This window comes from Leucopleurus acutus, assembly GCF_964270905.1.
Source record: "Leucopleurus acutus genome assembly, chromosome: 7".
NCBI lineage: Eukaryota > Metazoa > Chordata > Mammalia > Artiodactyla > Delphinidae > Leucopleurus > Leucopleurus acutus.
Window position 1 is genome coordinate 81,337,391 of NC_139150.1, and position 12,386 is coordinate 81,349,776.

A 12,386-nucleotide genomic window follows, 5' to 3' on the forward strand; every position below is an offset into this window, starting at 1 on the left:
TATCCGTAGTGCCTACAACAGTATGCGGCTCACAGCAGGACTCAGGATATGCTTGCTGAATAAATGAATCTGTCATCTCTGGCTCTAAACTTTGTTTGGTTGGTCTCACTGGGTAAGCAGATACCTCAGTCCTTTGCTAGTCTTCCTCTCCCAAACTTAGGCCTTAGCCAAAACAGAGGGCTATTCTATAGAGAAGGACACGTGTGTGTGCAAGTGCGTGTGCACACACACACACCTCTACCTATATACATATTATACAGAGAGAGAGAGAGAAAGAGAGAGATCTGTGTGTCTGTATATAATCCCTAACAAAAATAGAAATCAACCTAAAGAAGGTCATTTTCCCATTATCCACTGAAAAAGGAACTGTACCCAGGGTGGCACTTGTGTTTCCTCGAAATTCATTCTTGCAAAGTCTCATGAGCAAACTTGACTTTCCTACTGCAGCGTCCCCAGCCAGCACAATCTTGTAAGCCTTCTGTGAGCTGGAAGAGTTATGGTTATCATCCACCATGTCTGTCTAGGGGAAGGAAGCCACAGTGAGTGACAAAGGTAGTGCCAGCTTTCTTCCTAGTAAGTTATATGGCATGAAGATGAACAGTGTTCATGAATAAAAGTGTCTCTGAAACCGCCTACCTGTGGTGCAAGTGCTGAGATGGGCTTCCTCAAGGAGCTGATGACACTGCCTTCACTAGCAGACTCCTGCGGCTTCCAGTCCAGGATGGAAGCCACGCCTTCTGAGCCATATGTCTCTTCATCCCTGATATCAGGAACCTGTTTTTTTTTTTTTTTTTTAAAGTCAGCCGTTAAAAAACAAAGTCTTTCATTACACATATACATCATGAAATAAAAAGAAGAAAAATATGCTGCTGGATCAACAGTCAATGCTATTATGGAACAGAGTGGCTGCAAAAGGGAATCTGTGAGAGTTTTCCCTAACTTGATAGGGAGAGACATTTTCCCAACTATGTTTCACATGTATAACCTTTAAAACAATGCCCATGACAGATAAAGGTCAAACGGGGTGAGATACCTATTTCTATGGAAGATCAGGCCTAGGGGAGAAATGACTTTGGGGCTTACATCTGTGTCTGAAGCATCACCCCCAGAGCTCTCCTGTGTGCCGTGTGACCTCTGGAATCCCCTCTGGTGCTTGTACTCCACCTCCGAGTCATACTCATTGAAATCTCTCAGGGTAGACAAGCCGCTGTCGAAGCAGCTCTCAGGCAGGCTGTCAATGTCACAGTTTATCCTCTGCATGGGATCACAGAGGGCCAGAGAGTCACAGTCCTCATCCATGTAGGAAGAGCGGGATGACCTGGTGACAAAGGAGAGGACTGCTGTACCTGAGGGCCGGCGATGCTCAAGATGACACAGCAATGGAATCAGACAGCAACAGAATCAAGAAGACCGATATTCTCATTCTTGCCAAGAGCCTCAGTGTATTCCATGATTAAGCAACAGGGGAAATAAAATGCTCAGAGCAATAGTTCATTCTATGCAACAATCAATTAAGATAAAGACACTTAAATCAAACATTTAATAAAGGAAGCTGTTTTAAAAAAATCACCTTTATTTCCTGATACAAAAAGAATCAGAATGCCCAGGATGTAAATGTAATCTCAAGTTGTGTTAAGAAAAATGTACACAGAACATCTGAACCTTTTTATTCTAATGTGGTCAGACCATATTTTGAACAGCATGTCCATTTCTGGATAATACCTCTATTATGACCTGAGACTTTAAACCCTCCAGTCTGAGAAATGTTTCAGTGCACTCGGCTTAAGTTGTAATGGTTTCTCTCCTCAAATATTTGAAGAGCTGACACAGGAAGACTATATTCTCTCAGGGCCAACTGATAAACTTTTGTGGGAATCACGTCTGTAATTGACATGGTGAAAAATGCCAGGCAGTCAGAAATGTGTGGCCCTGGAATGGTCTGGCATACAAGATGAATTTTCTGCCACTAAGTGTGGACATGTCTGGAAAGACTCCTATGGGAGAGGTTTCATAGGGAGATGCCCCATACAAAGGCTAGAACTCCTGACTTCTGTGGATCTTTCCACTTGGGAAACTCCAGCATTTTATAAATGTTAATTACCTCATTTACTTTTGCTTTTCCATTTGATTCCCATAAGTATCTAAGTTTATACTGAAATAAATCAAGGGTTACAACTTACTTAGTTCCTACTACATATTGGACACCATCCTAGCCACTTGGCCTACATGATGTCATCAGAAAGAGGAAATGGGCAGGGTATATAGGTCTCCAGATAATGAGAAATAATAAGAGATGAATGTTCTTAGAAAAGAGAGGGTAATCTTTTTTTTTTTTTTTTTAGCGGTACACGGGCCTCTCACTGTTGTGGGCTCTCCCGTTGCGGAGCACAGGCTCCAGACGTGCAGGCTCAGCAGCCATGGCTCACGGGCCCAGCCGCTTCGCGGCACGTGGGATCTTCCCGGACCGGGGCACGAACCCGTGTCCCCTGCATCGGCAGGCGGACTCTCAACTACTGCGCCACCAGGGAAGCCCTAACCTATTCATATTTTTGATAAGGAATGAAAGAGAAAAACATCCTGATTGAAAAATCACCTCCATGAAAATATAGATCTAAATAAAAAATATAGATCAGACTTTCTCAAACTCAACTTATATACATACCCTTTTAAAAGTAAACTATTCTTATCTGCCTGAAGAATATTTTAATTACAATTAAATATGTAAAAATACAAAACAAGTTATATTTTTGTTAGAGTTCTTAGAAAAAACTCAAAACTAAAACAAATATACAACTTGAAATCCAATAAGGCCACAAAAGCAATAAAATTAAATTTACAAGATGCTTTTAATTAAAAAAATTTTAACTGAAGTATAGTTGATGTACACTATTATATAAATTATAGGTATACAATATAGTGATTCACAATTTTTAAAGGTTATACTCCATTTACAGTTATTAAAAAATATTGGTTATATTCCCCACATTGTACAATATATCCTTGTAGCTTATTTTACACCTAATAGTTTGTACCTCTTACTGCCCTACCCCTATATTGCCCCTTCCTCCCTCCCCACTAGTAACTACTAGTTTGTTCTCTGTATCTGTGAGTCTGCTTCTTTTTTGTTATGTTCACTAGTTAGTTGTATTTTTTAGAGTCCACATATAAGAGATATCATACAGTATTTGTCTTTCTCTGTCTCACTTACTTCATTTAGCATAACGCCCTCCAAGTCCATCCATGTTGCTGCAAATGGCAAAATTTCATTATTTTTTATGGCTAAGTTGTATTTCATTGTATATATATACTACATCTTCTTTATCCATTCATCTGTTGATGGACACTTAGGTTGCTTCCATATCTTGGCTATTGTAATGCTGCTATGAACACTGGGCTGCATGCATCTTTTAGAATTAGTGTTTTTGTTTTTTTCAGATATATATCCAGAAGTGGAATTGCTGGGTCATATGGTAATTCCATTTTTAGTTTTTTGAGAAAACTTCATACTGTTTTCCACAGTGGCTGCACCAATTTACATTCCCACTAACAGTGTATGAGGGTTCCCTTTTTTCCACATCCTCGCCAACATTCGTTATTTGTGTTCTTTTTGATGATATCATCTTTTTGATGATAGCACCTGACAGGTGTGAGGTGATATCTTACTGTGGTTTTGATTGGCATTTCCCTGATGATTAGCGATGTTGAGCATCTTCTCAAGTGCCTGTTGGCCATCAGCAACCTCTTTAGAGAAATGTCTATTCAGTTCTTCTGCCCATTTTTTAATTCGGCTGTTTGTTTTTTTGATGTTTGGTTATATAAGCTGTTTATATATGTTGGATATTAACCCCTTGTTGGTCATACATTTCCAAATATTTTCTGCCATTCAGTGGGTTGTCTTTTTGATCTGTTGATAATTTCCTTTGCTGTGCAAAAGCTCATAAGTTTAATTAGGTCCCATTTGTTAATTTTTGCTTTTATTTCCTGTGTTTTAGGAGATGGATCCAAAGAATATTCCTATAATTTATATTAAAGAGTGTTCTGCCTACATTTTCCTCTACGTGTTAAATGGTATCTGATCTTACACTTAGATTTTTAATCCATTTTGAGTTTATTTTTGCATACATTGTTAGAGAATGTTCTAATTTCATTCTTTTACATGTAGCTGTCTAGTTTTCCCAGGACTGGCTACTGAAGAGACTGTCTTTTCTCCATTATATATTCTTGCCTCCTTGTAATAGATTTATTGACCATAAGTGTGTGGGTTTACTTCTGGACTCTCTATCCTGTTCCAATGATCTATGTGTCTGTTTTTATGTCAGCACCACACTATTTTGATGACTGTAGCTTTGTAACATAGTCTGAAGTCAGGGAGCATGATTCCTCCAGCTCTTTTCTTCTTTCTCAACATGATTTTGGCTATTCAGGGTCCTTTGTGTTTCCATACAAATGTTAAAATTATTTGTTCTAGAAAAATGCCTTTGGTATTTTGTTAGTGATTACATTGTTAGGGATTGCATTGACTTTGTAGATTGCCTTGGGCAGTATGGTCATTTTAACAATATGATTCTTCCAATCCAAGAACACAGTATATCTTTCCATATGTTTGTGTCATATTCAGTTTCTTTCTTCAGTGTCTTATAGTTTTCCAAGAACAGGTCTTTTACCTTCTTAGGTAGGTTTAGTCCTAGGTATTTTATTCTTTTTGATGAGGTGGTAAATGGGACTGTTTCCTTAATTTCTCTTTCTGGTAGTTCACTCTTAGTGTATAAAAATGCAACAGATTTCTGTATATTAATCTTGTATCCTGCAACTTTACCAAATTCATTGATGAGCTCTAGTAGTCTTCTGGTGGCATCTTTAGGATTTTCTATGTATAGTATCATGCCATCTGCAAATAGTGACAGTTTCACTTCTTCCTTTCCAATTTGGATTCTTTCTGTTTCTTTCTCTTCTCTGATTGCTGTGGCTAGGACTTCCAAAACTATGCTGAATAAAAGTGGCAAGAGTGGGCATCCTTGTCTCGTTCCTGATCTTAGAGGAAATGCTTTCAGTTTCTCACCTTTGAATAAACGATGTTAGCTGTGCGTTTGTCATATATGGCCTTTATTATGTTGAGGTATGTTCCCTCTATGCCCACTTTCTGGAGAGTTTTTTAAATCATTAGTGGATGTTGAATTTTGTCAAAAGCTTTTTCTGCATCTACTGAGCTGATCATATGGTTTTTATTCTTCAGTTTGTTAATGTGGTGCATCACATTGATATTGAAAAATCCTTGCATCCCTGGGATAAATTCCACTTGATCATGATGTATGATCCTTTTAATGTATTGTTGGATTTGGTTTGCTAATATTTTGTTGAGGATTTTTGCATCTATATTCATAAGTGATACATAGGTTTTTTAAGGAACCTATGGGGGGTTCCTTAAAAAACTAAAAATAGAATTACCATATGATCCAGCAATCCCACTACTGGGCACATACCCAGAGAAAACCATAATTCAAAAAGACACATGCACCCCAGTGTTCATTGCAGCACTATTTACAACAGCCAGGTCATGGAGGCAACTTAAATGCCCATCGACAGACAAATGGATAAAGAAGTTGTGGTACATATATACAATGGAATATTACTCAGGCATAAAAAGGAACGAAATTGAGTCATTTGTTGAGATGTGGATGGATCTAAAGACTGTCATACAGAGTGAAGTAAGTCAGAAAGAGAAAAACAAATATTGTATATTAATGCATGTATGTGGAACTTAGAAAAATGGTACAGATGAACCGTTTGCAGGGCAGAAGTTGAGACACAGATGTAGAGAACAAATGTATGGACACCATGGGGGGAAAACCACGGTGGGGTGGGGATGGTGGTGTGCTGAATTGGGCGATTGGGATTGACATGTATACACTGATGTGTATAAAATTGATGACTAATAAGAACCTGAAGTATAAAAAAACAAAAAAACAACTAATGCTAAACTCTCTTTGGGTTATTTGTATGGAAATATGTTAATATAAATGTTTCAGACATTACATGAAATTTCTAAAACTCTTATATGTTCTGGTATAATGTTATAAGTCATAATTCTAGTTATTACCTTAAAATGTATATCTCAGAAATAACTAAATTTCCTTGTCAATTGCATTATTATGAACTTTCATCAAATCTTTAACCGTGGTCATTTTTAAGTCTTTTGTCATTTACAGACAGTTCTGGGTGTACCCTGATGCTTTTGCAAAAATGTTCCTATAGAAGGGTTTCATCTTCAAGGAATTCATGGAAAAGACTCTGACAAGTACAGGTTTCTGGTAACTGACTATACTGCTGAACTGAATGAAGAAGCATTTTCAGAACTCTAATGGAAAACTGATGAATTCATAAAAGTGCTAACAAAAGATCAAGATGAAAAAATTAATTACATGGGACTGAGTGAACTGATGAGGATGATTATAATTTTTGTGACTTTCTGTTTGAATAAAAAAAAAATCCCACAAGGTCCCAGAGGCAAAAAATATACAAATCAATTTTCATTGCAAAGTAAAGGAGCTGTTACAGTGGAGGATTACTGGACTGAATGTCAATATTATGACATAGTATGAGTGTGTTTCATAAGTGCAGTCATTGTTGCTTTTGTTGTGGTCATCCATGTACAATGCCTGGTGTCAGTTTATTTATCTATTGTAAAAATAAAATACAGTGTGTGTGTGTGGAAAAAAAAAGAAAAAAGAAAAATGTCCTGGAGGTGGGTGGTGGTGACGGTTGCAAAACAATGTGAATGTACTTAATGCCACTGAACTGTACACTTAAATATAGTGAAGATGGTAAGTTTTACGTTATGTATATTTTATCACAATTTTTTAAAATAATACCTTTTTAAACTTAAAAAAAAAGTAATATCTATTTCTCAAAAACAGAGAAGCCAGTTTCCTACAAATAGATAAACCATTCAAATTTTTTATTAAACAAATCAGTGAATAATAAAAACATCTGATACTTGGATAGAATTTTATTAAAAGTGATTACCAGTAAGCCTTGGAAACAGACCTTCCTGAAAGGGGATATGGCCATTTTGCTAATGCCAAGATACTAAGTACATTATTCTTTAGACCAAAAGTCCTCAAATGAAAAGGGAAGGAACATAAATTATGAAAGTGGCATCAGAAATGGAGAGCCAGAGACCTGCAGTTTATGCACTCACGTCTACCATCAAACTTTTTTTTTTTTTGGGGTTTTTTTTTTTTTTTTTTTTTTTGCGGTACGCGGGCCTCTCACTGTTGTGGCCTCTCCCGTTGCGCAGCACAGGCTCCGGACGCGCAGGCTCAGCGGCCATGGCTCACAGGCCCAGCCGCTCCGCGGCATGTGGGATCCTCCCAGACCGGGGCACGAACCCGTGTCCCCTGCATCGGCAGGCGGGCTCTCAACCACTGCGCCACCAGGGAAGCCCTACCATCAAACTTTGACATACTCCAAGTTAGCCTATTAAGTAGCAACACTGGACATGTATATGTATACACATGTGTACACAAATGTAATCTTTCAGTTTTTACTGCTAGATCTCAAGTTATAGCAGGGCTAATATTTCACTTCATTTGATTAAAAATAGAGCTAAATCCTCACTTCTGGGAAGCCTCTGTGACTCCTTTAATACATTAGCGCATAAACATCTACTTGCCACATTTCTGTTTGTTTTGAAAGTTTGCCTTTCCTTGAACATAGCTTGCATAATATTATACTGAGCTATTAAACATTTACAGATTGTGCCAAGAGTCTCAACATCATATACTACGTATATCACAACATCACATATGGTAGTTCCACTGGCTTCCCTGAAACACCTCTTACTGAGGGCACTTCTAAGAAACAAGACTTAATAGGCATGAGGTAAGGGTAAGCATACATAAAACCAAGTCACGATAACATCTTAAAGGAATCACTTTACTCTCTCTAAAACATTTTTACTTTAATCTTTACATGTTTCATGTTTCATAAATTTAAAGTAAGATAGTAGAAAACAGATATTAGTGCCCCAAATATATTCTGTTATTCTAATTTACCTGTAAGGAAATGTACTTTCCTTTTAACTCTGTTCCAGAATTTAAACAAAAAGTAAGTAGGTGTTAACATACCTGTCATAGCCCAGAGGTTGAGGAGAATGAGCATTAAATTTAGGACTGCTTCTGGAAATTGTATTCCCTGGTGATATATTATTTATGCGCTGTAATACATAAAATACATACGTAATATTTTGTTATTACATGTAAAAATTCTGTGTACATTTTAAAAAACTGTAGCACACTAGTTTACTAATGTAATTAAAAGTTTGGTATCCTACATGAGAAAACGAAAGCACAGAAATCAAGGGAAAAACTGCAACAACTTCCCATAGTACTCTCTCCTCATCATGTCTTAAGTCCAAACCCTACCATATAAGCCATAAAGGGGAATCTTGGTTCCCCAGATTTGCCAGGACCCTGCAATACCGACTGAGGATTTATCTCTTCTCAAACCATCATTTGGCTTAGTAGCTGACTCATCCATACCCAAAGCTGTGGCACTGGAACCCCAACCTTGAAGCTGACCCCCAAAAGTGGGGGAGGAGGCTTTCTGGCACATGTAGTCTAGGGAAAGGTCCTCAAAATTCCAAACGGGCCTTAGCTTGTTTCTGTAGGAGGGTTTAAAGCCCAAGGCCTCCACTCTGATGATCTCACTACCAGAAAGAACAAACCAGTGGGTCTAAATAAACTCCTCAGCCAGAAGCACCCTCTCTCTCCTCTCAACTGGGCAATATATATTTTAACCTCCACGAGACATCTCACTTTTTCTTCTATTATTGCTATCTGTGCACATCTTAACTCCCTACTATACTATAAACTCTTCCAGGACCCAGGTCACACCTTATACATCTTTCTCTGGTTTTCTGGAACACTGAACAAAGAGTTGGCTGACACCTAGACATTTATTTATGCAGAGGAGTGGCATATTTTTTAAGTTGGGAAAATGTCTCCTTTTATTATATGAAATAGTTTCTCATTATTATAAGTTCTCTTCTAAGAAAATATATGATTTTTATCAAAATACCACGAGAAAGAATGAAATGCATTATAAAATTCTATCACATACCAAGGATCTGTTGAACTTGCTGTAACTGTTTTCAAGGGCACTCCTTAGGCCATCGTTACTGTCATGCAGTTTCCTGTTAGCTGTTCTACAAAGTAAATAAATAGATAAGGAAAGTATTAGTGGGGGTGAAAGTCACCACTTCTTTTCAGGCTGTGATATTCACGACGTGGCATTACCACCGCTTGTATCTTTCTGCCACTTCCCTTCAAACCTCATAAACTGAGATCATAATTCATTACTAGAAGTGCAACTTAACAATGTGTCACCTCTCTTTAGAGGTCTCAAGGCATTTTAGGAGTGAGTCAGCTATGCTGTGGAACCCACTGCTCCTTCAGGTAGCTCCATTGTTTGGATAGGTTTGGTGCAGGTGTGTGTTCCCTAAAGGCCTGAAGCCAGCCGGCCCCACCTACTCTCTATCCCCGCTGCACGGATGTGCCGTTATGTCACACTTCTTTCTCCTGGCTACTCCTGCATCCTTCTTGTGGCATGGTGCTGTACCACCAGGCACTGTTTTATACCAGTTAAAGGCTCCAATGTTGACTCAGGTTCAAATCCCAACTCAGGCACTTACTTTCTATATGCCTTACAGCAGCCACTTAAGCTATCAGAGACTGAGCAACCTCTTCTATCAAATGAAGTCTCTGCTGTAGAGACTGGCTACTGTCTCCCTGCTTCAGGCTTATTCGTCCTTCAGAAGTCAGACGCTTCCTAGACCTTTCTGGTTAGGAGGATGCCCTTATGAGACACTCGGCTCCCCTTGGCCCCTGCCGCTCCTTTGGCATCTAACATCTGTAAGTATTGATCAGGTTCCATCCTCTTCCCCTGGACTAGCCCCATAAGGAGAGAGGCCTTTTTCTCCTACTTGCTACTGTATCCTCAGCTCCTGGCATACCTGAACCATAAAAGGTGCTGAGTGAAAACCTGCTGAATGAATGAATAAATGAATTAACAGGATTCTTGTAATATATCAACTCTATCATTGTCACAGGTGAGATGTAATAAGCATTCATAATGATGGAAAAAAATTGTCAAATCTGACCTGGCATCATTTGGGGGAACTAAAATCAGAAGAAAATACTGCCTAGGTGAAAAAGAGAGAAAGGGGCAGTGGGAAAGGGGGAGGTTTTGTGGGGAAGGTCTCAGAGGATGGAATTCCTAAAACTTAGCTGCAAATCTGACAGAGCAGGTGTAATATTTCCAAGAGGTTAAAAAAAAAAGAAAAGAAAAATATACTGCTAACCAGACACAATAAATTGCCAAAGAATGATCGTGTATGCCTAGTGATGTGACATGCACTATGTGAGACGCCTGAAACCTCTCAGCGTGCTGAGCTGCAGAGAAAGCTGATGAGGTCAGGGCCACTGTCCTTTACAGTAAAATAAAGGTATCATAAAGACGTGCCAGACATATCACCTGACTTGCGAGCACTTTTAGAGAATTATACTCTAGTCCCTGGATTTGAATAGTTTATGTAGGATTAGAAGCATCAGAAAGCCAAGCTGACGTGCTGAACACACCATGTCGAGAAGGGACACGCGTGGAGCCACGAACCCAGCCTTTGATATATGGCAACTCGTGTTACATGTGGCACCTGTTTTTACTAACAAAACATAAGTTAAATGTAAATGTGATGAGGACTTTATATGAGAACTTACTGGAGTATTTCAATTTGCCTCTCAAGACTATTTCGATCTTCTGTGTACTCTCGGATTATTTCCAGATCCCTGTAAAATTATATTTTATGTTTGAATGCGGATTAGGTGTTCAGTCCTGCCTTACCGACACCTACCCTCCCAGACCCTCTTTCCGCCTTTTCCGAAGGCCTGTGTCCTTGACCGTGGTCTTCTCTCTGTGCTGCTGCCTGGTTCCTCTGAGACATCAGCAGCCTCCTCTCCTCCTGTGACCCACAAGCACACCCACGCCTCTGCTTCCTCTCGCAAGGCTCTGCTCCCCCCATCCTCCTCCCCGCACCCACCAGCTCCTCCACCCCAGCCCACTGACCTGGCTCTGTTCTTCACTGGGACTGAACCCCCTGATGTTCTGCTGAGTCCCCTCTCCCCAGCTACTCACATTACCAGTCCCTTCCGCCCAATCCATTCTCTCACCTCTGACTCTTCTCTGCTCATTCCAAGCCATATGCAACTTCAGCCCCAGCTATACTCTCCCTTCTTGTGATTCCTTCTTGTCTCTGTGCTCCCAGCCCTGCCTGCCCTCCCCGCCTTACCCTAAGCCACAGTGGAATCCACAGGACCAGGCTTTCTCTGTTCACTGTAAACTCACGCTCAGCGATTCCTCTGCTGCTTTATTGTGAAGAAGCCCTGGCCTCCTCCTCAAAATGTCCACTCAGAACATCAGCCACTTACCTCCAGCCCCTACCTCACACCTGCCCCATTTCTAAGCAGATAAAACCCCATCACTAGCTTCCAAAAACCCTCAGGCTGTCAAATTTTGTCTGTAATAAGCTATCCATTTGCTCTCTTGATAAGGCTAAAAGTTTCCCAATTGTCTGTAGGAATTTAAGTTCCTTAGCCAAAAATTCTGGGGCCTCACATTATAGCCTTAAACTAGCTTTTAAACTTCTTAATCTTTTTTAAACGTTTGCCTTTCCATTCCAAATATCTTTTTCTGTCCACCAGGCTGACCATTGTTCCCCAAACCAGTCTTATCCTTCCCCATGTCCTTGCCCCTGCTTTGGGTTCTGCCTCACCTGGAACATCTCTGAGACTCCCATCTGTAAAATGGGGATAAGGAAAGTCCCTATCTCATAGGAAACCATGAATGCGTTAATGCTAATAAAGTACTAAAGACAGTGCTGGGCAATTGTCAGTGTGACCTGTGTTGCTTGCTGACCAACTCATCTCAAGTATCTCTTTAATAAAGTCTCCACCTTTCTGAACTAAAGGAACACTCTGTCTACCATCTCATGGCAATGGACCCAACCTGTGACACTGCAGTGGTATTGTTTCTGACATGGCTGAGTTCTTATGCTGTTTAACTCCATAACGCTTTTAAATTTTAATTTTTCCCAACTAAATTTGAAGTTCTCAAAGAGCAGAGGCCACGTCTTGTCTTTTTTTTATATATTCCACACTCATAACTCCTTATCTAGCTCAGGGACCTGTATATAGCAAGTCCTTAATAAATGTTTCACTGCTTTCCATTACAGGACCTTAATTCTGATTAAAGTTTGCAAACCAACAAACAAAACACAAGGTGTTTTTCTCAAGTATACATGTACTAGGGGATACACACATATACTAATGCAT

At 39.5% G+C, this 12,386-nt stretch overlaps 1 protein-coding gene across 3 annotated transcripts in view; it reads right to left on the minus strand.

Moving 5' to 3' along the window:
• RASEF (RAS and EF-hand domain containing) overlaps positions 1–12,386 on the minus strand; it is a 94,108-nt gene that overhangs the window by 17,790 nt on the left and 63,932 nt on the right. For 2 of the 3 annotated variants that reach the window (XM_082843147.1, XM_082843145.1), the window contains 6 exons: positions 10,776–10,844; positions 9,121–9,205; positions 8,127–8,215; positions 1,084–1,318; positions 637–774; positions 373–520 (listed from right to left, as the gene is read on the minus strand). In XM_082843147.1, the coding sequence (XP_082699273.1) occupies positions 373–520; positions 637–774; positions 1,084–1,318; positions 8,127–8,215; positions 9,121–9,205; positions 10,776–10,844 (764 nt within the window). The remainder of the gene's footprint in view (positions 1–372; positions 521–636; positions 775–1,083; positions 1,319–8,126; positions 8,216–9,120; positions 9,206–10,775; positions 10,845–12,386) is intronic. The other variant, XM_082843146.1, reaches the window with a different exon arrangement.